This window comes from Phoxinus phoxinus, assembly GCF_949152265.1.
Source record: "Phoxinus phoxinus genome assembly, chromosome: 12".
NCBI lineage: Eukaryota > Metazoa > Chordata > Actinopteri > Cypriniformes > Leuciscidae > Phoxinus > Phoxinus phoxinus.
In genome coordinates this window covers 32992237-33018585 of record NC_136887.1, presented here as the reverse complement: position 1 = coordinate 33018585, position 26349 = coordinate 32992237, and the positions used below count along the sequence as shown (strand labels likewise).

Sequence of the window (26349 nt, the reverse complement as noted above, 5' to 3'; positions counted from 1 at the left end):
AGCCCAACGTGTAGAGTCGCTCCCTGAGATCCAGTTAGAAGATAAAGCTGTTAATGCATCCTCTCCTGACAGCCCTCCGTCTCTGTCTCCCGGTCTCCCTGCGGGATGGACAGACGGAGGAGAGTTCATGCATTCATTCAGCGAACGCCAGATAACGCCGTCTGAATGCAAAGTACACTGAATGAGTCAGAGAAAGTTTGTGGGTTTATAATTGTCTTTTTGTTGATGTGTTTTTTGCTGTGTGTGTGTCAGTGCTGGGGTGGAACTGCTATAAGTGGCAACATTACTAAATTAAAATAAAAAATTCACACGATAATGAAAAATCTGCATTATATTTACTTGCCTTTATGGGATTTTAAACGTATATGCCTCAACTTTTTTTCTAAATATACTGTATATGCATGCATTTTGTATATGCACGCATTTTTTTTGTATTTTTTGAAGAATTTAAAGTTAAAACAAGTCTTTTGTAACATTATACGTCTTCCCTGTCACTTTCGAGCAATTTAATGCATCGTTGCACAATGAAGGTTATAATTACTTAAACAAAAATCTTACCGACCCCAAACTTTTTAACCATATGATGTTTTCTATGTATTCTCCTATATAGTAGTATACCATATACTTGTTTGGTCATGAGATGCACAAGAACCACTGACATTTGATGTTATTGACATCCAGCTTGCATCAGCCACTATATTTGATTTGAGATTATTTATTTTGCAAACTAGAGCCATTTCTCGAGCCGCACGGGTATATCTGTGGCAATATCCAACAATACATTGTATGGGTCAAAATTATCCATTTTTCTTTTATGCCAAAATTCATTAGGAATATTAAGTAAAGATCATGATCCATGAAGATATTTTGTAAATTTCCTACCTTAAATATTTTAAAACGTTTATTTTTGTGAGTGAATGCAGCACAATCGTGAACATAAATGCACAACTTTAAAGGAGATTTTCTCAATGTTTACATTTTTTTTGCACCCTCAGATTCCAGATTTTCAATAGTTGTATCTCGACCAAATATTGTCCTATCCTAACAAACCACACATCAATGGAGAGATTATTTACTCCGCTTTCAGATGATGTATAAATCTCAATTTCCAAAAATTGACCCATGTGACTGTTTTGTGGTCCAGGGGTCACATATTATGAGGCAGAAGTTTACATATCACTCAGTAACCAAGTGAATGTTTTGCATCCCAATGTAACACACCTCTGAAAGTTAACCAACTGATTAGATTACTTATAGTGACTCTGAACATTGAAGTCTTTAAATTATGAGTTGCTTTCAGCTTATAATACTGCAGTTTCAAAGTGATTTCCCTAACACTTAAATGTCAAAGCTGCTCTCCAACTCTGGTGACCAATAATTCCGGTTCACCCATAAGACACGTGAGTGTGAAGACATTAGTTTCATCTCGTGTGTGTGTGTGTGGTGTTAAGTCTCTTTGAGGTCTGTTTCTGGAGTGTCACGCTGTCTCTGGATCTCATGTTGGTCTCTGGTCTACAGTTTATCTCATTATAAGGCTCATGGATTGTGGGATCCAGGGTTTCAGAAGTCAGAGCTGATAATCCCTGTCATCTGGATTAATTAGGACTTTCTTCTGTCATCTGATCGCCTTCATACACGGGTTTCTCTCTCTCTCTCTAAAACTCTTTTAATAGCTGGATTACATTACAGGCTGGATTTGCTTTAGCCTTCACTTTCCCTCTTACAGTATTTCCGCCCCACTTTCTTTTTTCCCCTCTATTGCAGCGTCTTTTACCTAGAAGTGATGATTGGCAAGTCAAGCATTAGTGATTTCAATGAAGCCCTATCTATTCATCATGATAGTGAGATTTACATGGGGAAAATAATCGCATGTACTTCAGTTTCTTCTCCAGAATCAAGTTCGGATGTTATGTTTTTTGTTATTCCTGATCTGGTCGTGTGTGTGATTGTGTTTGTAGTTTATATCAAAACTTTATTGATTGAAACAATATGTTGTAAATGGCTTCCCAAATCCCACAAGCTTCGATTCTGTGTGTGCTGCTTCTGTTTCTTTCATTAGCTGTGTGTGTTAATATTTTAGGCAGGTGTGTGGGTTGTACGGTGGGAACTCGGTATGTGTTAGAGTGAATATTTCAGGTGTCTCTGTGTGTGTGCGCGTATCAGAGAGTCTCATTATATCAAACCCTCGGGCCTCAAACCTCCAACAAACTCACTGTAGAACTACACACCACACACACACACACACACACACACACACACACACACACACACACACACGCACACACGCACACACACGCACACACACACTGTCTGTCTCTCCTGTCCCTTTCAGAGTGTCTGTCTCTCTCTCTGCTTCATTATCTGTTTTTTTTTTTTTTTTCCTGAATTCTGAGACCATCACTCGCTCCAATCTAACACAAGAGAGAGAGAGGCTTGTTTCTGTCGTGTGTGTTGTGTGTGTGTGTGTCTGAGACAGGTGCAGATTGACGTGATTGTTTTGACAGGCTGTTATGATGATGTCTTTAGTAATGTGAATTCTCTTGAGTCTGTCACTTAAGTCTCTCTCTCGATCTCTCTGTTTCTCTCACACTATTCATATTGGTTTTATTTGTCGTTTCTTGTGTTAATTTATGGTATTCTACATCGCTCTAGTGTAGTACTTCACTTTACTTCATTGTGACTCAATGGCAAGCATTCTGCAGTCAACTATATCTGTACATTGGATGTTTCACAGTGATTAAAATCAGTTGACCACATCACTGCCCTGGTAACTACACACATAACACCCTTGAACTACCCAGAACACCCTAGCAACTGCATAGCAATGCCTTGGTTACCACAAACACAACACCCTAGAATAGTGATAGTGAGTTTTTAAAAGCTGTGAACTCTCCAGAACACCTTATCAGTGCCTTGGGTAACCTCACATTATACCCTAGCAACCACCCAGAGCACCTTAGCACCCTCTTAGCAAACACCCTATTAACCACCTAGAACACCTTAGCAACCTCCAGAACACTGTATCAACCACATAACAACGCCCTAGAATAGTGCTAGTGAGGTTTTCACAAGTGAATTACTTGGCAACCACCCAAAATACCTTAGCAGTTACATGGCAACCACACACAATACCCTAGAAACCATTCTAGTGGTGCATGTGAGTTTTACTCGGGTGAACCCCCCAGCAAGCACCCTGAGAACTCTTCAGCAAAAAGCTGTTTTGCTAAAGGCTGTGTTGATAAAAAGCTTTAAAGTGTGCTCTCTTGCTGACTTCAGTGCACTAAAATGTGAAGCAAAAATAACTTAAGTGTGTAAATGTGTCGCTGTTTGTGTGTGGTAAGGGCTTGACTTGCATAATGGAGCCGAAATTGGCTTCACACAGTGTTGCAAAATCTTTTTTTTTCTGTATTATAAGGACATGCAAACTGTCCCCATAATTCAAAAGGTTAAAAATAAACTAAACAATGGTAATTGAAATGTAAAAAATATAGGTTTGGTGGTTTGTTTAGGTAAGGTGATCTCAGTATAAAAAACAATGTTTGTGTCATGTGTGTGTAATGTATGTTTTGTGTTTTGCGGGGCATGTTTTGCCTGCAGTTATTTTGCCTCTGAATCAGCCTGCTGGTACACACACACACACACCCACACACACACACACACACACACACACACACACACACACACACACACACACACACACACACACACACACACACACACACACACACACACACACACACACACACACAGAGAGACAGCCATCTTTCGTTGTAACTCATCAGTTTTCCCTTTTTTTTGGTCGTCATGAACATCATAGTGATTCTTGTTATTGCTGTCTTATATTAATACTTTGGATCAGTATTTTTGCTTCAGTACATTTATATAGTGTGCATATATATCATCTAAGGAAGAAGAGAAGCACGTGGTCCTCTCTCTTTTGCTTTAGTTTGGTACGTTCGCCTCAAAAGCAAAGCAACTATGTATGAGAATGCCATTTCAATTCACAATCCAGGGATTTTCCCATAAGTTTATCATCTAAACTGAGACTTCCACTAGCCTGTCCTTTAGCGGACATGGACACATTTTCCAGGCTGGGTCCGAGTGACTGATGACTGTTGTTAGTGCTGGATGATATTAATGAGCTCCTAATGGATCAGATTCACTGGTCTTTCCTGACGTACTCCCCCTTCTGTAAATGCCTGTAAATGCACAAGCTCCATTAAAACCATCATCATGCACGACTCCGACCAGAGAGAGAGTCCATGGAATAATACAGGCCGGTTTGAGGAACACATGTTCTCTGGCCGCTGCGCTAATGTAGAAGCGCTTTAGAGCCGACAGCTTGATTGTCACCAAACATCTGAATCTCTCTGTTCAGAATAGCGTACTGCAAACTATTCTTGAAATGGTAGCAAATGGCTGCAACGATTTTGGAAGGAAAAATGTAAGTGTGATTGTCTTTTTGCTGGTGAATTTTGAATGATTCCTCTAAAGTAAACGTAAGACTAAATTTTATGTTGTTAGTAATATTTCAAGATGAACACTTAAGCACCTTAGATTTACTTGATTATCCGTACAGCATTTTTTTTATGTTAAAATCTGTCTCAAATATCATCAGGCTTTTGATGAAGGTTTATTTGTTCAACTCTCAATAATCATTGTATTATATTTTTTTTAAACTACAGAGCTTTGATCATAAAACTAAGCTTTAAATATCATCTTAATAAGACATCATTGGCAGATTAAAGAGCGGCAACTGATATTTATATGCATTTAATATATCTCTTCTATACTGTTATAAAGATCAGAATTTCATCTTACTTTTTGTCCATATAAATATCAGCATCTGCATTAAATGTAATATTTTTGCTCAGTTTGGGCCTCTGAATAAAATTGAGATGTTTTTATCATATCACACACTATATCATACTATACAGTCTAAAAAAAAAATGCTGGGTTGTTTCAACCACCCAATTTTGGGTCAAATATGGACAAACCCAAACGTTGGGTTAAAAATGTAACCCAACTGCTGAGTTTTGTCCATATTTGACCCAAAATTGGGGTTGAAACAACCCAAGCATTTTTTAGAGTGTATATGAGCCATAAAAGCCTGATGTAGCCTACGTGCATTTAAAGAAGAAAAAAATCTAACTATTATTCCATATGTTAATGTGTTTTTTTATCACTTCATCTTCGGTTTTGTCATGTTTGTCAGTAGAGGATGAGCCTTAAAAATATTGATGCTGTTGCCGTGATTTTGTTTGTTTGTATGCCACCTATAATTGAGGAGTGGAAATTGAAAAGATATTTTAGAAATGTCATTTTTTAATTAATTTTCAAACGTTAAACCATCAAGCTTTTATTTTCTCGTAAAAAAAAAATAGCAGGAAGCCCATGATTTTGATTTTGTATAGTGAAGGATAATTGAAAAGTGAAATTGCAAAGATATTTGTAGAATTTTCAGACTTAAATGCGACTTGCCGTTCTCCCGGCTGTAAAATCAGTCAACCTTGTTATCTTTCCGAAGGCAATAATTATGTGCTGACATGTTCAGATCTGTTCTTTAGTGTTCAGACTGCACAATGCAATTGAATTACCACATGAAATCTTGCAGAGAGTACCTCCTGAGATCCAGGTATCAGGCTGAGGAACGGGACACGGGCACTGACCCGTGTGCGGTGCGGTTCCCGAGCTCTGACTCTCGGGGTGTTAATTGCAGGGTCCGCTCTGATGCCAGTAATTAACCGTTGATCAGACCTTTAGTCCTCTAACCACTGCAGACTCTCCACAGGAGGTTGAGTGTGAGTGTGTGAGTATTTTTAGCACACACACTCCTCCAGACATTGTTCCTCTGAGATTCACATCAGTGAATGGGTGAACTAATAGTTCTGGGAGGAAGAGTTTCACCCACACTACCGTCATCATCCTCGTGTGCGCTGGTGGGAGGAGAGCGGAGAACCTGCTTTCTGTTGAAAGGGGGAAGAAAAGAACAAATTACACTTTTATAGCCATCTGCCACCATCACTTTCTCTGACAATTACTGAGAGAGAGAGAGAGTGAGAGAGAGAGAGAGAGAGAGAGAAGAGAGAGACAGAGAGGAGAGAGAGAGACAGAGAGAGAGTCAGAGAGAGACAGAGAGAGAGAGAGAGAGACAGAGAAGAGAGAGAGAGAGACAGAGAGAGAGACAGAGAGAGAGACAGAGAGAGAGAGAGAGACAAGAGAGAGAGAGAGACAGAGAGAGAGAGAGAGACAGAGAGAGAGAGAGAGAGAGAGACAGAGAGAGAGACAGAGACAGAGAGAGAGAGCGTTGGGTTTTTACGTGTTGGAGATTGTGGACAATCACTAAAATAAACCCCGGAAGTGATTTCTCAAACTAATATTTATTCTAAATGGTATGTGCTACAGATGCACCGCCAATCATGTTTGATAGTTTATTTTTTTGTATTTATAATTTATAAGAAAGTTATTCAAGTACTGAAATTGTTGTGTACATTGTAAGATAATTACATTTTATGTGTTTGTTTATATTTAGGTAATTCATGATTTATTAAAATATTATAATATGTATGGGAGGGATGGATGGAGGGATGGATGGATGGATGGAGGGATGTATGTATGTAAGGGATGGATGGAGGGATGGATGGAGGGATGGATGGAGGGATGGATGGATGGAGGGATGGATGTATGGGAGGGATGGATGTATGGATGGTGGAGGGATGTATGGATGGAGGGATGTATGGATGAAGGGATGTATGTATGGAGGGATGTATGGAGGGATGTATGTATGGAGGGAGGTAGGGATGGATGGAGGGAGGGATGGATGGAGGGATGTATGGATGTATGGAGGGAGGAATGTATGGATGGAGGGATGTAAGGATGGAGGGATGTAAGGATGGAGGGATGTATGTATGGAGAGATGTATGGAGGGATGGATGTATGGATGGAGGGATGTATGTATGGAGGGATGGATGGATGGATGGATGGATGGAGGGATGTATGGATGGATGGAGGGATGTATGGATAGATGGAGGGATGTATGGATGGATGGAGGGAGGAATGTATGGATGGAGGGATGTAAGGATGGAGGGATGTATGTATGGAGGGAGGGATGTAAGGATGGAGGGATGTAAGGATGGAGGGATGTAAGGATGGAGGGATGTAAGGATGGAGGGATGTAAGGATGGAGGGATGTAAGGATGGAGGGATGTATGTATGGAGGGAGGGATGTAAGGATGGAGGGATGTAAGGATGGAGGGATGTAAGGATGGAGGGATGTAAGGATGGAGGGATGGATGGATGGAGGGATGTATGGATGGAGGGATGTAAGGATGGAGGGATGGAAGGATGGAGGGATGTAAGGATGGAGGGATGTATGTATGGAGGGATGTATGGATGGATGGAGGGATGTAAGGATGGAGGGATGTATGGATGGATGGAGGGATGTATGGATGGATGGAGGGATGTAAGGATGGAGGGATGTAAGGATGAGATACTCAGTTGTTGAGATGGAGAATCTGTGTAGCACGTAAAGAAGCTGCTCAGTTCATGTTAGATGTGACATGACACATGTTGACATGAGTTTATCACACAGAAATACAGATATTACAAGTCTTTAATCTTTCTGTTTGTATAAATATTTAATACTCGTGTAATAATCCTGGTGTGTGTGTGTTTAATCCATTTGACAATCTGTCAAACTGAGGATTTATGACCTCCAGTCGTTCTCTCTCTCATCTATTCTTTCATTTGTTCTTCTATCTTGTTTCAGTGTGTGTGTGTGTGTGTAGGTCATGTGAAGGGCAGTGCATGCTGGGATTGATTGTAATCATCTATAATTTTTGTCGCTGCTGTAAACGGTCTCATCGCCACTCGCTTGTTCATTGGATTCTCCTTCATGCTTTGTGTTTGTTTATCCCTCTCTCTCTCTCTCTCTCTCTCTCTCTCTCTCTCTCTCTCTCTCTCTCTCTCTCTCTCTCTCTCTCTCTCAGCTCTGTTACTCTATCCGTCTTTCTCTTTCTCTCCATTGACATTTCCTGTCGGGCGTCTCATTATTGAGTCCCTTCAGATCTCTGATTAAACTCCTCACATCTCTCTGTCTGTCTCTCTCTTTCCTTCTGTCTTTCTTCATTATTGCATGTATTTAAAATGTGCATTTGTGTATTTTATTTATTCACTTCATTTCTTTATTTTGTCCTTTCTCTCTTTCTGTTGTTGCATCTCTCTTCTCTCCATCTGTTGAATCATATCAGCTGTGGTTTTGGTTCCCAAGGACACTATTTTAGTCTTAATTAATTGTGCACACTGGGCCCATACACACACACACACACACACACACACACACACACACACACACACACACACACACACACACAGACGTGTCAGTGTGATGTGATGGTGTCCATACTGATGGTGTTGAAATGACAACACACTTGCACACAGATACAGTGCAGAAGAAGTGTGTGTGTGTGTGTGGTCTTTTGCCTTTATTTCTCAAGTCTTGTGTGTCACTGTGCTGTCAAAAATATAATCGGAAAGACGGAGGTGTCGATGAGCGGAGGACAAACTGTAGGAGGTAAAGAGATGGAGTGGAGCGGGAGGAAAATAATTAGAGAGAGAGAGAGAGAGAGAGAGAGGAACAAGAGAAAGAAACAAAGAGAGACGCTTGTATGTGTTTCCAATTACCAGCCAAAGGCACCTTCTCTTTCTCTCCTGCATGTTGTGTTTTTCACCATGTGTTCTCAGTGTACTAGTAAATACATGCGTTTGATTTGTTGCGTGCGTGCGCGTGTGTGTGTTTGTGTGTCTGTTTGTGTGTCTGTCCGTCCTCTTGAGGAAAGACTGTAGCTCCTCCCCCTGCCTGTGACCTCATTAGAGTGACCTCGTTAGAGCCACGATCTGGAGTGACTCTTAATTAAGAGACCGTGCCCCCCCCCACACACACACACACACACCACCCCCACACACTCTTACTCAATGTCCTTTTCTCGTCCAGAACTCAGAGAGCGAGAGAAACAGATACTAAGGATGTTTTCCTCTTGAATAGGGCTGAACTCAAACCCCTGTAACCCAAACCAAATGTAATAACCAAAAATGAAATGTTTACAGTATTTTATCTGAACATGCGGCACAGCGTGATCTCTCACAGCTAATCAGAACACGGTTAATGTTATCATTCAGTTCATACCATTTTGTTGTTGATCAGGTTTCAGTCCACTTTAATTATAGAAGTATATTATGATGTTATAATTATATTCTTCATATTTATATGAATACATTAGAATATACACTACCGTTCAAGTAGTTCACTGTCGTTCGGAAATATTTTTTTAATGTGTTTGAAAGAAGTCATGCTCTCCAAGGCTGCATTTATTGGCTCAGAAAAACAGTTATATTGTGAAATATTGTTACAATCTAAAATTACTAGTTTCTATGTGAATATTTATAGTAAAATGTAATTTATTCCTGCTGAATTTGATGATCCTTCAGAAATCCTTCTATGATGATTTGATGCTCAAGAAACATTTCTGATTATTATCAGTGTTGAAAACAGTTGTCCTGCTTAATGTTTTTGGATATTGTGATATTTTTTAAGTAAATTCATAATTATTAAATAGAATGTTCAAAAGTACGTAACACATTATCTGACATCTTTTGTACCATGACAGATGCCACTCTTAATTCATTTAATGCAACGTATGAATTGCTTTAAAAAAAATATCGTACTGACCCCAAACTTTTGAAAGGTTGTGTACATATTTATAATATAACCGTAACATTTCTGTCATAATTTCCTCACTTTGATGTATTGAATTTTTCACGCCATCATTTTCACATCAGATGTTTAATAAGCCCTCGTTCTGTCAGCTTCATTACGAGTGTCAGTGTATCATGTAACGGATATACAGAATGAAACCACACAATCCTAAAGGATCCTCCCTGCGATGGTTTGAAGTGTTCAGTCATCAGTCCGCTCTCAGACTCCTGGGTCATGTGACACAACAGGCCGAGTGTGAAAACAAGCGGCACAGAGAGTCATTACTTTCAGAGTGTGTGCGACTGGTTTCTCTCTGGTTTTATGTGTTTCTGCTTCAACTCTTTCCATCTCCAACTTCTCACGTATGACTGCTTCCGTCTCTCTATATGTGTGTGTGTGTGTGTATAGAGTGGTTAGCTGCAGGTTTAAAGTTTTATAAAGCTGTCAGTTCTCACTGATTTTCATTTCAGTGGGTGAGTGAAGCTGACATATGCTGTGAAGTGTGTGTGTGCGTGTGAGAGAGAGAGAGAGAGAGAGAGAGAGTTTTGCTTCACTCGTGTATGACGACACGCAACACACACACAGTTCGCAGGTGGACAACATGAGGTACACAGCTGTAGTTCACACACCTTCAGCACAGTATCAGAGTCTGTGTTTACTTCTATCAGGGTCAGATCTCAAGCACTGGAGAAACACACACACACACCCCTAATTCGTATTTGTCTAGACTGTGGTCTTTGCTTTAAAGATGAGAGTAGATAAAGATATACAACAAAGCATTATAGTATCAGATTTATATTTATTTAAATATAGTATAGTATTTTATTTATTAAATTGTTATTGTCAGTCTGGTTAGGATAACTTGAGGTAATATAATATCAGGGTTGTGAATGTCCTACACGGGTCTCTGTTGTTTCTTTTGTACATCTGTAATGTTTCAATGTCACTTATATTCTTATATATGTATATTCTTACACTTATATTCACATACATTCTTCATAGGAGCATTAATAGAAACATTGTTTATATTCCTTTCATTAATATAGTATTATAGTATTAATTATTGATACACATAATTATTTGTTTTTGGCAACATGTGTAATGTATGTGTGTGTCTGGTTTTAGAGTGTATTTGTAAGTTGTTAATCCTTGAATGTGTGTGTGTGTGTGTGTGTGTGTGCAGCTGTTGTTTTATCTCAATCTTTGACTTCTCTGTAGATCTTTAGTAACATCTGTCTGTGTTTTAAACCAGTTTACACACACACACACACACACACACACACACACACACACACACACACACACACACACACACAGGACCCCAGCGATAATTTCTGCTGATGTTTAAGAGTATTTGACTGACAGATGCTCAGATGTGTGAATGTGTGTGTGGTTATGCGTCATTAACATGTTCATGTAATTTCTGTCTGTGTTCTTCGAGTGCTTCCAGAGGCGTTGTTCGAAAGTGTGTATGCATGCATGATGTTTTCTACATACCCCTGGCTTGGCCTGGTCAGAAATCATGATGGGTTTTCTGCTCTGTTGACAGGGGCCAAAATGATACCTACAGCTATCACACACACACACACACACACACGTCCCTATGTTTCTGTTGATGAGGTTACTTCAGTTGCATTTATGCATTTGGCAGACACTTTTTTTCAAAGTGACTTTGAGTGTGTATTTGATCATTTGATTCTCTGAGAATTTTCAACTATAGGAATGCAGCTTTGAATTGGATCATTATAGTTTGCTATTATGCTATTGCTATTATCATTTGCTATTATTTTTTTATGTTGCTGTATTTCTAATGCAAACATTATTATTACTATTATTTGTTACTAATCATGCAGAGTTTGTGCACATTTAAAAAAAAAAAAATTATCACTTCTATTCAGAAATGTGAATTAAATTTATAGGGACTGCAAAGACATTTTATAATGTTACAAAAGATTTATATTTCAAAATTAATTATTGTTCTTCTATTTATCAAAGAATCCAAAAATAAAATGTATCGCGGTTTCCACAAAAATCTTAAGCAGCAGAACAGTTTTCAACATTGATAATAATCAGAAATGTTTTCTTTAACATCAAATCATCACAAAACACATATACAATAATCATATACAATTATTTCTAAAGGAACATGTGACACTGGAGTAATGATGCTGAAAATTCAGCTTTGATCACAGGAATAAATTATATTTTACTATATATTCACATAGAAAATTATTTTTAATTAAAAATAATTACTATTTTAAATTGTAATATTTCACAGAAATGCAGGAATTGTGATCAAATAATTGCAGCCTTGGTCAGCAGAAGAGACTTTTTTCAAAAACATTAAAAAAAAATCAGCAATCTTTTGAACAGTAAAGTACATGATGTATTTTTTGTAGGATAAAAATATATATTTTTAGAATATCTTGGCTGCACAAGAAAGTTTCATATAGTAATCCATATGAATATTCTTCATATAAAAAAATCACCTGGATTTTCTGTAAAAAAAACAAAAAAAAAACTCACAAGTCAGTCAAATATATTAAAACAGCATGAGAGTGAATAAATTATGAGAATTGATATTTTCGTCTGAACTGTCCCTTTGATGCATCGTGTGATACAGCAGATACAGTGTGACGGTCAGTTTAGCTCTGAGAATAGTGATGTTCTTCTGCTTTACGGCCAGTGAAGGAGGCCAGATCCCTGGAGGATGGAGCGAGAAAGACAGAATAAGAGATAATGTGCTTCTGAAGGTTGTGTGTGTGTGTGTGTGTGTGTCTGCGGTGCTGGTGTGTTTAATTGGACGGTCCACTGTGAACTCCAGCACAGAAAGAGGTCAAACAAACCAAAGCATATAGACCCTCAGGAGAGAGTGTGTGTGTGTCTCGAGAAAGAACATCATCAAAGGAGACTTTACGAGAGGCATATAAATAACACACACACACACAGTGACGGGATGATTTAAAGAGGCACCTCACTCAAAAATAAGGATTCTGTCATCATTCATTTTCAGTATGACTTTAGTTATTTAGTGTTTGTGTTTGTGATATGGAGAAGAGCAGCGTGAACATTCAGATAAACGTCTCATGTTTTGTGCCGCGCTGAATATTGAAACCCAGACAGGTTTGGAGCGACATGAGGGGGAGTAAATGACTGAACGCTTATTTTGAGGTGAACTGTCCCTTTAAGACAGACCGTTTTGAAAATCTTGAGTTCTGGTCCACACACACACACACACATACACTTACAGTCCCCTTGAAGTGACATTTGGTGTGTGTGCGAGAGAGATAGAAGCAGAAATCATGTTGTTGTGTGTGTGTCTGTAGGCCAGACCCTGAGCTGGTCTCTGGTGCGGGTCTTGGTGTGTGTGTGTGTGAGTGTGAGTGACTGACTTGGCATCTCTGTGTGGTTTTGCAGCTCGGGCCGCACGCCTGAAGTCTCGCCCACAGCAGAGAATGAGAAATGGAGCTTCTTTACAAACTGTGTGTGTGTGTGTGTGTGTGTGTGTGTGTGTGTGTGTGTGTGTGTGTGTGTGTGTGTGTGTGTGTGTGTGTGTGTGTGTGTGTGTGTGTGTGTGTGTGTGTGTGTGTGTGTGTGTGTGTGTGTGTGTGTGTGTGTGTGTGTGTGTGTGTGTGTGTGTGTGTGTGTGTGTGTGTGTGTGTGTGTGTGTGTGTGTGTGTGTGTGTGTGTGTGTGTGTGTGTGTGTGTGTGTGTGTGTGTGTGTGTGTGTGTGTGTGTGTGTGTGTGTGTGTGTGTGTGTGTGTGTGTGTGTGTGTGTGTGTGTGTGTGTGTGTGTGTGTGTGTGTGTGTGTGTGTGTGTGTGTGTGTGTGTGTGTGTGTGTGTGTGTGTGTGTGTGTGTGTGTGTGTGTGTGTGTGTGTGTGTGTGTGTGTGTGTGTGTGTGTGTGTGTGTGTGTGTGTGTGTGTGTGTGTGTGTGTGTGTGTGTGTGTGTGTGTGTGTGTGTGTGTGTGTGTGTGTGTGTGTGTGTGTGTGTGTGTGTTCCGTCCATCAGATTCATCTGCCATTCAAAAATAGTTACGTGTGTTTTGACAGGAATGTTCTGATGTCAATACAAGTTAAAGACTCTCAGACACATTTGTGACAAATTCTCTCATCCGTCATTTTATATATACACTATCGTTCAAAAGTTTTAGTCAGTAGGGTTTTTTCAGGACACTTTTATTCAGCAAGGATGCATTACATTTATGGTTTCCACAAAAATATAAAGCAGCACAACCGTTTTCAGCATTGATAATAATCAGAAATGTTTCTTGAGCAGCAGATCATCATATTATACTGATTTCTGAAGGATCATGTGACACTGAAGACTGGAGTAATGATGCTGAAAATTCAGCTTTGATCACAGGAATACATTTTTATATATATTCACACAGAAAATGGGTATTAATAATTTTTCACAATATTACTGTTTTGATCAAATAAATGCAGCATTGGTGAGCAGAAGAGACTTCTTTCAAAACATAAAAAATCAGAAATGTTTAAGTTGAGCTGTAGCTGAAGTGTGTATTTCCGTCATCTGTCAGTAGAGGGCAGTGTGTCGAGGCTTTATCACACATCACTCGGCTCTTCATTGATGGAGAGTAAGTTGCAGCAGCTGCTGTATAAGAGCCGGCAGTGTGTGTAATTGCATGTTGGAAATAGACACTGATCTGTCCACACACACACACACACACACACACACACACACACACACACACACACACACACACACATGTATCTGCTGCATCCACACTGACTAAACTAAACGTGTTAGATGGACCGGTCTTATTGATGTCTTCCTCTGTGTGTTTGATTGTTTATTGAAATGTGTGTTTGCACAGATGTGGATCGATGTGTTTTGTTCCTCCCGTGTGTGTGTGACCTTCATATTTTTGCGCACAGTCACCTCAGCATCTTATTAACATCACAACATCTATGTGTGTGTGTGTGTGTGTGTGTCCTACAGGCTCCCTGGAGCTCTGAGCTGTGAAGGAGGGACAGATTGACTGAGTCATAGACGTATTACATAGTGTGTGTGTGTGTGTGTAATTAGGTTGCTGTAATTGCTGTAGTAAATCTTGACGTGGGTCTGTATGTGAGCGGATGGAGCATTGATTTAAAATCATTATTCTGTGTGTGTGTGTGTGTTCTGTGTTCCTATTCTATCCCCACATTCCTGAGAGTTAAAATATGATTGTGTTCAGCCACAGTGTGTGTGTGTGTGTGTGCGTCTGATCAGTAATTCAAGTGGTATTGTGTTTGTGCGTCACTGCTGCAGACCTTCATGGCCGGAGGAGCAGAGGACACACACACACACACACACACACACACACACACACACACACACACTTTCTCTCTCGAGGTCACTTAGTGCCAATGTCACAGTCAAGAAAACACATTAAAATTTATATGCCAAAACACAACTTTATCACACTTATTCTCTGTCCTTTGACAGACTGTTGAATGTAATTACACACTTTAATTGAAATAAACGAGTCTGCGTGTGTGTGAGGTAAATGTGAAATCTCAAGCTAGAAGACTTTTCAACAGTATACTCTTGTCATTTTGTAATTTTCTGTAATAAATCAGTCTAGGTGTTTAGAACTGAAATGCTGCAGTTCACAGTTGTGCCAATAGATGGCAGTATGACCTCACAAATAGATTTACACAGCCAAGTATACACAATAAAATACACACATTATATGCTTTCGTTTATACATTGATATAATTTTTAACCTGATATTGATGCTGTTAAAAAGTTAAATTAAATCTGAAACATAAAAACTATCCTTATTAACTTTTAATTGTAAACTATCCTTGGAATAAATTATAGTCTCTCTACTATAACTCTCTCTCTCATATGTGTGTATATATATATATATATAGTTTTTTAACATAACATGGCGTTTTAAGTACATGATGCTAAAAAATACTATTGCCAGAAAAGTCATAACATTCATTAATGTATTAACTTCTTCATTCATTGTAATTTATATTTAATTTTAAATTAAAAATATTAATCTGATTCCCCTTTGGAAATCATCTTTATAACATTCTGTATTCTGAATGTTTTAGACTTCTTCAAGTCCCTGGATTGTCTTACAATTAATTGTTTTGTGAAGTTTGCATTTTTTAGCTGATATTTTATGCATTATCTACTAAATATCCCATCTTAATATTTGAACACTGCAGTTGCACCGTTCATGCACCAGGGGTGCGCAAGTGAGCAGACCCTAAACCCCGCCCACAATCCCTCCCCTTGAGTTTGCCCCTCCCACTTCCTGTCCGTCTCCCCGCCCCCCGTCACACCACACCCTGCCATCTGGCACTGAGTCACCCCTCGCTCGCCCCCCTCTATCTCTCCGCTCTCATTCCTTCCTCTCCACACAAAACAGGATGAAGGGCCCCTTTCAGCTCGAGGTTACCCTCGGCAACCGGAGCCCTGGAAACTCCCTGAAACACACACACACACACACAATCATGGGCATTTAAAGTTTAAAGGGATGGCGTCTCTCGTCAGCTGCTGCTGTGTTTTACATTTAAAGCCCCAAACAACGACCACCTGCTCGGTTTCTTTCTCTTTCTCTCTCTCTCCTGCATCTGTCTCTCTATCCTTTCATTCTTTCTTTGTGTCAAACTCTCATAGCTGCATTCCTGCAGGCAGCAGTTTTACTGAGAGAGTTGTTTTCTATTAGATTACTGAAGTATGGAGTGTGTGTGTGTGTGTTTGCTGACGAGTACATTCCCTTTCTCTCAGGAGGAGAAACATTCTTTTCTTGAAGACTTTGCATTTAAAAGTGCTTGCGTTGGTTAAAAAAATGTGTAGCTTGTTTGAAATTTGATTCTCGGAATGGAATGTTGGAATGGAACAAAGTTTCAAATTTAAAAGTAACAGATTTCCTCAAGTTGCTGCAGAAAAGTAAATCCACAAAAGAGAGGTTGTGTTTATAACAAAGCCTCAGTAAGATATAAGAAATGATTCCTCAATAACTTATTAAAATGTGTGTGTCTTCACGAGACTCTTATACATTGAACTTTTAGTATAAACTTTTCTGCATATTTCCAAACCAGAAACTCTGAAAGGGGAATGAGGTAAAGTTTGCTGTTTTGCAATAAGTTTAGTGTAAGTTTATTCTGCAGTTTGTGTGTGCTGCCACTAGAGGCGCCAGCGCTCCACCATAAACTCCTACAGAACAAAGGAGGCTGTCAGCAATACACTTTAGACTAAAAATAATCTGGAGTGAAAGAGAGCGAGAGGAAAGAACAAAGTTCCTCTTTGTGTGATTGTATTGTGTTGAGCTTGTGGTTGGTTTGCTGATGAGGTGGAGTTCACTTGCTTACAGTTTAACATGCTGGACGTGTGTGTGTGTGTGTGTGTCTGTCTCTCACTGTGACCTCGCTCCATCGCATTAACTCTTGCCTTTTATGGGAAAAGAAGAGTGTGTGTGTGTGTGTGTGTGTGTGTGTTTAAACTGAGATCAGGAGGTCCAGAAACAGCAGACATGATGTCTGTGGCTCTTGCTCGACTATTAAACACAGAAAAAACAATAATTTTAATGCAAAACAGACTAAGAGACAAACACAAGTGGAAAGACAGCTGGACACTTACAGAAATAACCACAAACTTCCGTGTGTGTGTGTGTGAGAGAGAGAGTGAATAGTTTGGGTGTATAGTTACTGTCATCAGAAGAGAGCTAAATGTGTCCAAACCTCCCTTTAGGAACAGTACATCTTCTGTATATATATATATATATGTAATGGTATGTCAGTGATATGTCCTCATTTTGAGGTGTGTGTGTGTGTGTGTGTGTGTGCTCTTTTGTATGAAGCTGCTGTGTACTGAGGCTGGATGCCATTAGAGGAAGATAAAAGCCCGAATGGATGAATAGACCTCAGGCAATACACAAATACAAAAGACAGCAGGACGTTTACAACACAATCCAGAAACAATAACATTAAAGAGCCCGTGTTTCATAGTTCCTGACAGAGCGCACACACACACAGACACACACACACTTGTAAATGTAGTGTTAATGTATCACAGATGTGCTGTTGTCATGCTGCAGTTTCATTGTGACCTGCAGAGGCGCCATTGGCTCATAAATGAGTTTTAGAATCTCGTGTGTGTGTGTGTGTGTGTGTGTGTGTGTGTGTGTGTGTGTGTGTGTGTGTGTGTGAGAGAGAGGGAGAGAGAGGGAGAGACCAGCCGCCATTTTGAATACAGATCCCATTTTATGAATCACAGGCAGTGAATTGCAGAGGCTATGTGTTCACTGGCTGAGCGTACAATCAATCAGACACACACACACACACTGACCCACTGACAGACATTTCAGATCGCATTATGCTGTTGGTGCATTATGCCGTTATCTACTCTTCACTCTCTTACCATTTATTTTTCCTTAAACTCAGTCACAGATTCAAGATGTTGATTATTTATGATACATTTTTATTAAAAAAATATTATTTTGTGCTTTACAGTATGGTATTTATAAAATAATAAAAAATGCATAAACGTAGAAATAATAAAAAGGGAAAAATTATTCAAATGTATTAAAAACAAATGCAAGATGTTGCAAGTAGCCTATTTTAATTATTTCTATTAAAATGATTTATTTATTTAAATATCTGTTTTTAGTTAATGTATTCTATATATATCTGGAAGGAGTAATTTAAGAATTCAAATGAAGAGATTGAGTGAGTTCAACATAATTATAATAAGTTAAATTAACAGGCAGGAAATTTTCAAGAAGAAAAGAAAAAAATACTTGAACGAGTAGAAAATATTAAAATGTCCCTCAAAGATGGCAATACCAGAAATCCTTGTCCTTGTGGGGACAATTTTTGGTCCACATGAGGAAAACAGCTTATAAATCACAGTAAGTGATGCTTTTTGAAAATGTAAAAGTGCAGAAAGTTTTCTGTGATGGGTAGAGTTCGAAAACATGCAGATTATACAGTATAAAAATCTTTGTTTATGGAAAGTCTCCATAAAACACATAAAACTCAACGTGTGTGTAATGTAATCCAGAGCTGTTTCACTCTCTTGAGCGTTTCCATATGCTGCTGTAACTCAATACACACACACACACACAAACACACACAAATGTACTGCTCGGAAACGAGGTACAGAGAGAGAAAAAAAGTTTGAATGGAGGAGAGAAAGTATTGAGAGAGAATAAAGGCCAGACATGGACAGAAGAGAACAGGCCAGATTGCAGATAGAGATGAAGATGTTTGTCTGATCTTGTGTTTCATGCACTGTGAAGGAAAGAGATGATCACACACACACTGTGTGTGTCCGTGGTCCTTCTCTGGAGACTCGTCAGGAGTGTGAACTTTAGTCTTCACGTTTCATTGAAGCTGTCGGGCGTTTGACTCTCAACCCCGAGTCCTGACCTCTGACCTCCTCCTGTCCCCTCACAGTCTGTCTTTAAACAGAAATGCCAACAGAAATGTGTGTGTGTGTGTGTGTGTGTGTGTGTGTGTGTGTGTGTTTAGATATTTCCTTTTGATTTTTGAAGTTGAGTATTTTTTTTTTTTTTTTTTTTTTTTTTTTCTGGTAATTTAAACTATGAACTAATTTTACAACTATAAAATCCAGGACAAATAATGTGCACATTTGTTGCAGTTCACTAAAATGATCCTGTGTTGCAGAGTTGTTTTTGAAAATATAAATATTAAATGACACCTTGGCAACTAAGTGAAATAAGTTTTCATCTAGTCTAGTACTAAAATGGCTAAAACTAGAACTAAATTAAAAATCGATCTAAAACTATTAACTAATTTTCTGCAATTAAAATAAAGCTGGAATAAAATGAAATATAAATATTAAATTAAGAACTTGTTGGAAAAAAAAGTTGCCTTGGCAACTTACTGACATATGTTTACATTTAGGACTAAACTAAATTAAAATGAAAACTTAAAATAAAAACTAATTAAAAATATTTATAAATACTATAATGGTATATAAATAATACAAAAATAACTTCAGTGGTGTGACAAATGAATTTGAAAAAGCCTCTCAATTAACATTTCATAACTGCACGTATGATAATCATCAAACAAGTATAAAATGGTTGTTTAAAGCAGTATTAGATGAAGTGTTGTACATATATTCACTGGACACTGCTTGATGAGTATGAGACGGTCAAATACTGTGCCCGGCCTTACAGAAACATTATTTTACAGATCCTTTTTTTGAGTCTGAGGCCAACCACAACAATATTAACCACAACAGTATTAACCCCACCCTCTCTGTTTGTGCATTTGTAGTTAAGAAAGATCAAGAGGGAGCTGAAGAGAAGAAAAACACTCAGAAGAAGAAGGTGAAGGAGCTGAAGGTGCTCGACTCCAAAACATCCCAGAATCTCTGTGAGTAGCAGCCAATACACAAGTGTTCATTCACATGAGGAATATCTCACTAGTTTAACAGTCACTCACTCATAGTACTGTTTGCTCAGATCTGTGTGTGTGTGTGTGTTGTGTGTGTGTGTGTTGCAGCTATATTCTTGGGTTCAAACAGGATGCCTTATGAAGAGATGAAGAATGTCATCCTGGAGGTCAACGAGAAAGTTCTCTCTGAAAACATGGTGCAGGTATGAAAGTGTGTGTGTATTTGATGTCCTTTTGACATTAAAGTTCTGTTCATTTTTGAACCAGTGAACCACACAACTTGAAAACAGGGTTCAGTTCGCTTGATTCTGGACCGGTCAAAATGATTGGCAAAGCAATACGGCCTAACTTGAGGAAGTGAACAGATAAGTAAGGGATAATGTACATCTAGTATTTTTTTTTATCGCAAAATAAACCATCAGAGTGATCAGGACCCTGACGCGAAGGTAAACAGTTAGACTTGAGTTTAAAGGGGTGGTTGATTGATTTCACTTTTCTAACTGTAGTTGGTGTGTAATGTTGCTGTTTGATCATAAACAACATCTGCAAAGTTACAACGCTCAAAGTTCAAAGCAAAGGGAGATATTTGCGTTTAAAGAAACGTTTGTTTAAGGACTACAACAAACGGCTGGTAGAGACTACACGACATTCCTCCGGGTTAGTGACATCACAAACCCTAGAATTTACATAAACCCCGCCCCCAGAACACGACTTATAAATTACATAAAACGCAAAGGTTTTGAAATTTTCAGTGCGTGTGTGTGTGAGGTAAACGAACACAAGCTGTTGAAGCTCCGCCCCCTGTGCCGGGAGCCGCAGCTCATTTGCATTTAAAGGGACAGACACAAAAACGGTGTGTTTTTGCTCAACCTCAAAAAGTGACAATTTTATCATGATATATAAAAATATCTGTGGGGTATTTAGAGCTAAAACTTCACACACACACACACACACTCTGGGGACATCAGAGACTTATTTTACATCTTGTGAAAAGGGCATTATACCACCGCTTTAAATATTTATAAGTCTTTAAACACAAACCTTCCACGAAGAAAGAAGTTGCTAGCAAGCGGCAAGTTCAAACTAGACAGACATGTAAGAAATATGTGTAAACCGAACTGAAGATTTTCCGCCTGTCGTCATTTTTGACAGATTACGAAGCACAAAGCTTATTGTGTAATCATGTACGATGAGTTAATGTATTAAGGTTTTGTTAACGTTACTGTGTTATGAAGCAGGGCGGGGCCGAGAGCCTGGACATTTGACCTGGTGCCGTTTTTATTACGCTCACACACTGCAGTCAGGCAATGCCACTCCTTTCTCTTTGATGTTTGTTTATTTTACCATTAAAGTTGTTTAACGTACGCCATTTAATAAAATCTTTTTGAAGTATCTTCAAAACTTGTTAGCATAATGTCACTTAATTAACCATTCTTTAGGTTTTTCCAGTTTACACATTTACTAACCAGTACCGGTTTGGAAAGGAGACCTCAGAAAAACTGTTGCAGGCCAAAATGAAAAGCAATGTGTTTGTATTATCATAAATCTTTTTTTATTATTATTTGTTTGTTTATGAGTCCACAGAAAAATTAAGCCACAATCTCTCATGATCAAACAAGTTATGTCGAGATCACAAGAAAATTGGTCAAGAGATAATGACTATATTATATATATATTTCGCTTGAATAAACATTTAGTTTTGGTTTGCTGTTGTGTAAAAACTTGTTTAGACCCAATTCAGACTTATTTTTTTCTCAGAATTGCATGTTTAAATCTTGCAATTCTGACTTTATTTCTCCCAGTTGCGTGTTATAAAGTCACAATTGCGTGTTATAGTCAGAATTATGAGATATAAAATCTTTTTTTCCTTAGATTTGGACTTTATTACTTGCAATTCTGACTTTACATCTCACAATTCTGTGAAATAAAGTCAGCATGTCTCCAATGAAACCTGCCAATCTGTGTGTGTAAAGTTTCGGTAGGCGAACCAAAATGGACGTAACTGGTGTCGTCTTCTCCCGTGTGTGTGTTTCAGAGTTTGCTGAAGCTGCTGCCGGAGCAGGAACAGCTCAACACATTAACAGAGCTGAAAGACGAGTACGAGGAGCTGGCCGAGTCGGAACAGTTCGGAGTAGTGGTGAGAAACACACACAATACTGACTTCTCACAAACACAATCACACAGAGACAGAGAGAGCACGTGTGTGTCTGTCTCCAGATCAGTTCAGTCAAGCGTCTGAAGCCCCGTCTGAGCGCCATCCTCTTCAAGCTGCAGTTCGAGGAGCAGGTGAATAACGTGAAGCCTGAAGTGGTGGCGGTGACGGCCGCCTGCGAGGAGCTTCGGAAGAGCGAGGGATTCGCCAAACTGCTGGAGATCACGCTGCTGCTGGGAAACTTCATGAACTCAGGATCGCGCAACGCCAAAGCTTTCGGATTCAGCATCAGTTACCTGTGCAAGGTGATGTCCTGATCTGCTCACGTTGACAAAACAGTTAACGCTACATTTTGTGTGCATTTGATGTGTTTTAAACTAGCGTTTCATATACCGTAGCTCATCTAGCATATCGGAAACTCTTTACAATAAAAACATCCCAATAGTTAACGTTAGCTAATGCATGAGCTAACATGAACTAACAATGAGCAATGCAATCTTAATTTTAGTTAAAGGGATAGTTCACCCAAAAATTAAAATGATTCCATAATTTATGCCCTCAAGCCATCCCAGGTGTATATGACTTTCTTCTTTTAGATGAACACAATCGGAGTTATATAAAAAAATATCCTGGCTTTTCTAAGCTTCATAATGGGAGTGAATGGTACCTTATTTTTTGAAGCCCAAAAAGCACATATCCATACGACTCCAGGAGGTTAATAAAGGCCTTCTGAAGCCAAGCTGTGCGTTTTTGTTGGAAAAATATAAATTTTTATAACTTTATAAGCTATAATCACTGGTTTCCGGTAACGGCCATATATGGGTCTAGTTCCGGTAGAAGAGTGACCTCTGACCCGACGCATGAACTCCCTGAAACACCTCCATTGTAGTCTTGAGTTTTCTTCCGGGAACAAACACGTCATAATATTCCTCATTATAATAATTAATACGCAGAATAAAGGGGCGGGGCCTGGTTGAGTTAGTTAGTAGTGTGTTAAACTGGCAGTTATGGTAAGGGACGGGACATATCCCAAACACATTCGACCAATTACAACACACTGCTCCAGTCGACCAATCAGAGCACAGTGTGCTTTTCAGAAGGAGGGGCTTCATAGAGACAGGAACTAAACAGAGCGTTACTGACAGACTGGGAAGAGACGAGCCACAACAATGGAGAATATGAGGAAAATAATGTGTTTTTGAACAATCAAGCATTAAAACCTGTTCTAGTAGAGCTCAAAAACAAAATTAAGACTTAAAAAAGAGCATAATAGGTCCCCTTTAACTAAAGTTAGCAAATGGAAGCTTAAATTGTTACCAATGTATGTAATGATTCTCTCTTTTTTATTGCACAAACATTGTAAATAAATGCATGGGATTGCCAGTGAGAACACATTTTGTACCTTTTTTGTAGAAAGTGCCTGATGTGTTGGTCCCCACAAAGTAAATAAATGTGTGTATGTGTGTGTTTAGTTGAGAGACACTAAATCAGCAGATCAGAAACAGACTCTCCTGCACTTCCTGGCGGAAACATGTCAGGAGCAGTACCCTGAGGTCATGACCTTCCCAGACGAACTCATCCACGTGGAGAAAGCCAGCAGAGGTCAGTCTCAGTCACTGATGATGCTTTCCGTGTATATACACTACCAAAGAAATTAATACTTTTATTCAGCGAGGATGCATTCATTTGATCAAAAGTGACAGTTGACATTTGTCATGTTACAAAATATAATTTTTCACAGAAACATATTTTATTGGATTGTCCTGGACTTAATACAAGCAGAATGCTCTTTTATGAAGTTACTTCACTTAAGGACATATTTAATAAGATTATGAGGTTTTGGATTTTCTACCATATGTTCATTTAAAAAATCTTGTATAATATGACTTGCTGTTTTGGTTTGTTTTGTTTTTATTGTATTTATTTGATATTTGTATTTTTGTAAGTAAATTTTTGCCATGAAAATAGCTTTGAATGCTGACATGGCATAAAAAAATAATCAGAATATTTTTCTTTTTCACAGTTTCCACAAAAAATATAAAGCAGCACAACTTTTCCCAACATTGATAATAAATAATCATATTATACTGATTTCTGAAGGATCATATGACACTGAAGACTGGAGTAATGATGCTGAAAATTCAGCTTTGATCACAAGAATAAATTACATGTTACAATTAGTGCTGGGCAAAGATTAATCGCATCCAAAATAAAAGTTTGTGTTTACATAATATATGTGTGTGTACTGTGTATAATTATTTTGTATATATAAATAGACATGCATGAATATATTTAAGAAAAATGAGTTTTATATATACATATGTATATTTATATATAATGTATGTATAAATATATATACAGTGTATATACATGCAAATATTTCTTAAATATATACATGCATGTCTATTTATTTATATATAAAAAATAATTATACACAGTACACACACATATATTATGTAAACACAAACTTTTATTTTGAATGCGATTAATCTTTGCCCAGCACTAATTACAATATAATGACATAGAAAACTGTTCTTTTGAATTGTTATAATATTTCATAATATTACTGTGTTTTGATCAAATAAATGCAGCCTTGGTGAGCAGAAGAGACTTCTTTCAAAAATGGTCAAACGCGGTATGTATTTTTAATACATCTTTCTCTCTCTCTCTCTCTCTCTTAGTGTCGGCAGAGACGCTCCTGAAGAATATAGATCAGATGGGGAAGCAGATTAAAAGCCTGGAGAAAGACATCGAGACGTTCCCCCCTCCGCAGAGCGACAAGGACAAATTTGTGGAGAAAATGACCATATCCTTTATTCCCCCTGACCTGTTCCCCGACAGGAAGTGTCACTTTGGTTTCCACTGTCATTTCTGCAAAAAATAAAGTTATATAAATAACTCAATGATCCATTGTGACATCACATCCTGTTTGGGTTCTAGTTGAAGTGTGCCGTCCTGTGAAGTTCATCCATTAAGGAAGTTTGGGAGGATGTTTGTTTTAGTACTTGCTCTCTGTTTGGGGAGAAAAACAACTAATTTCATGTGTTTAATAATGATGTATAGATATAAATGTAAAAGCTGATCCCTGTGTGAGTGATGTTGAGTTGTGCAGTGTGTTTTTCTTAACGGAGTCCTGCACATTTTTGTATCGACGGCTCGTGAGCAGTTTGAGAAGATGCAGCTGATGCACGAGAACATGGAGAAGCAGTACGAGGATCTGGGCAAGTTCTTTGTGTTCGACCCCAAGAAGATGAGCCCGGAAGAAGTATTCGGTGACCTCAACAACTTCAGGACCATGTTCCAGGTGAGATCACAACCGGCAGTCCACAGAAAACTGACCAGTGTTTACCTTGGATAAATATGGAAGTTTTTGTTCCCAAAATTCTGACACTTGCGTGTTTGTATCTCACAGTTCTGACTTTATTCACCTTATGTAGCAGCGCAGAATTAAAGATACAATATGTAATTTTTTTTGCCGCTAGGGGTCGCTAACCTCTTACAGTAACGAAGGCGTACGTTGATGACGCAAAATTTCTGCGGAATTATGGAAAATGTCGTCAAGCTGATGGATCTAATAATGTTTATGGATGAGTGAATGCATACATTGATATTTGTATCATGACTGTGGGATGAAGTAGGGCGCGATTGCTAATGAGAGACGCCACACGTGAGTCCCGCGGATATAAAGTAATAAGAACATTTCATTCCACCGAACTCCCCACAAGTGCTGTATTAATACTCACACAGGACAGTTTATTAGACGAATGAAACGTGAGGTAACGCAGCGCTGTCTCACTCGCTCTACACTATCACACTAAACTGCATCGGAGTGTGTTGTATGTTATAATGTTATTCTGTGTGTATGAGACTAGCAGTAAGCTAGATCAACATTAGAATAACATACAGATCAGATTCTAACATTTCATCATGTTGAGCTATATAACATTGATTAGTTTTATGTCGAATAAAACGTTTATGTCGAATAAAATGTCTAATGCTCACCTGTCTAATAAATTACATGCAAGAGCGGCATCTCTGTCGAGTCAAA

General features: G+C 38.5%; 1 protein-coding gene across 2 annotated transcripts in view; it reads left to right on the top strand.

Moving 5' to 3' along the window:
* The window catches only part of diaph1 (diaphanous related formin 1), a 101653-nt gene that overhangs the window by 63858 nt on the left and 11446 nt on the right, over positions 1-26349 (top strand). For both annotated transcript variants that reach the window (XM_079631660.1, XM_079631661.1), the window contains 7 exons: positions 20030-20128; positions 20258-20352; positions 22185-22286; positions 22367-22606; positions 23774-23903; positions 24983-25107; positions 25441-25605. In XM_079631660.1, coding sequence (XP_079487786.1) covers positions 20030-20128; positions 20258-20352; positions 22185-22286; positions 22367-22606; positions 23774-23903; positions 24983-25107; positions 25441-25605 — 956 coding nt within the window. The remainder of the gene's footprint in view (positions 1-20029; positions 20129-20257; positions 20353-22184; positions 22287-22366; positions 22607-23773; positions 23904-24982; positions 25108-25440; positions 25606-26349) is intronic.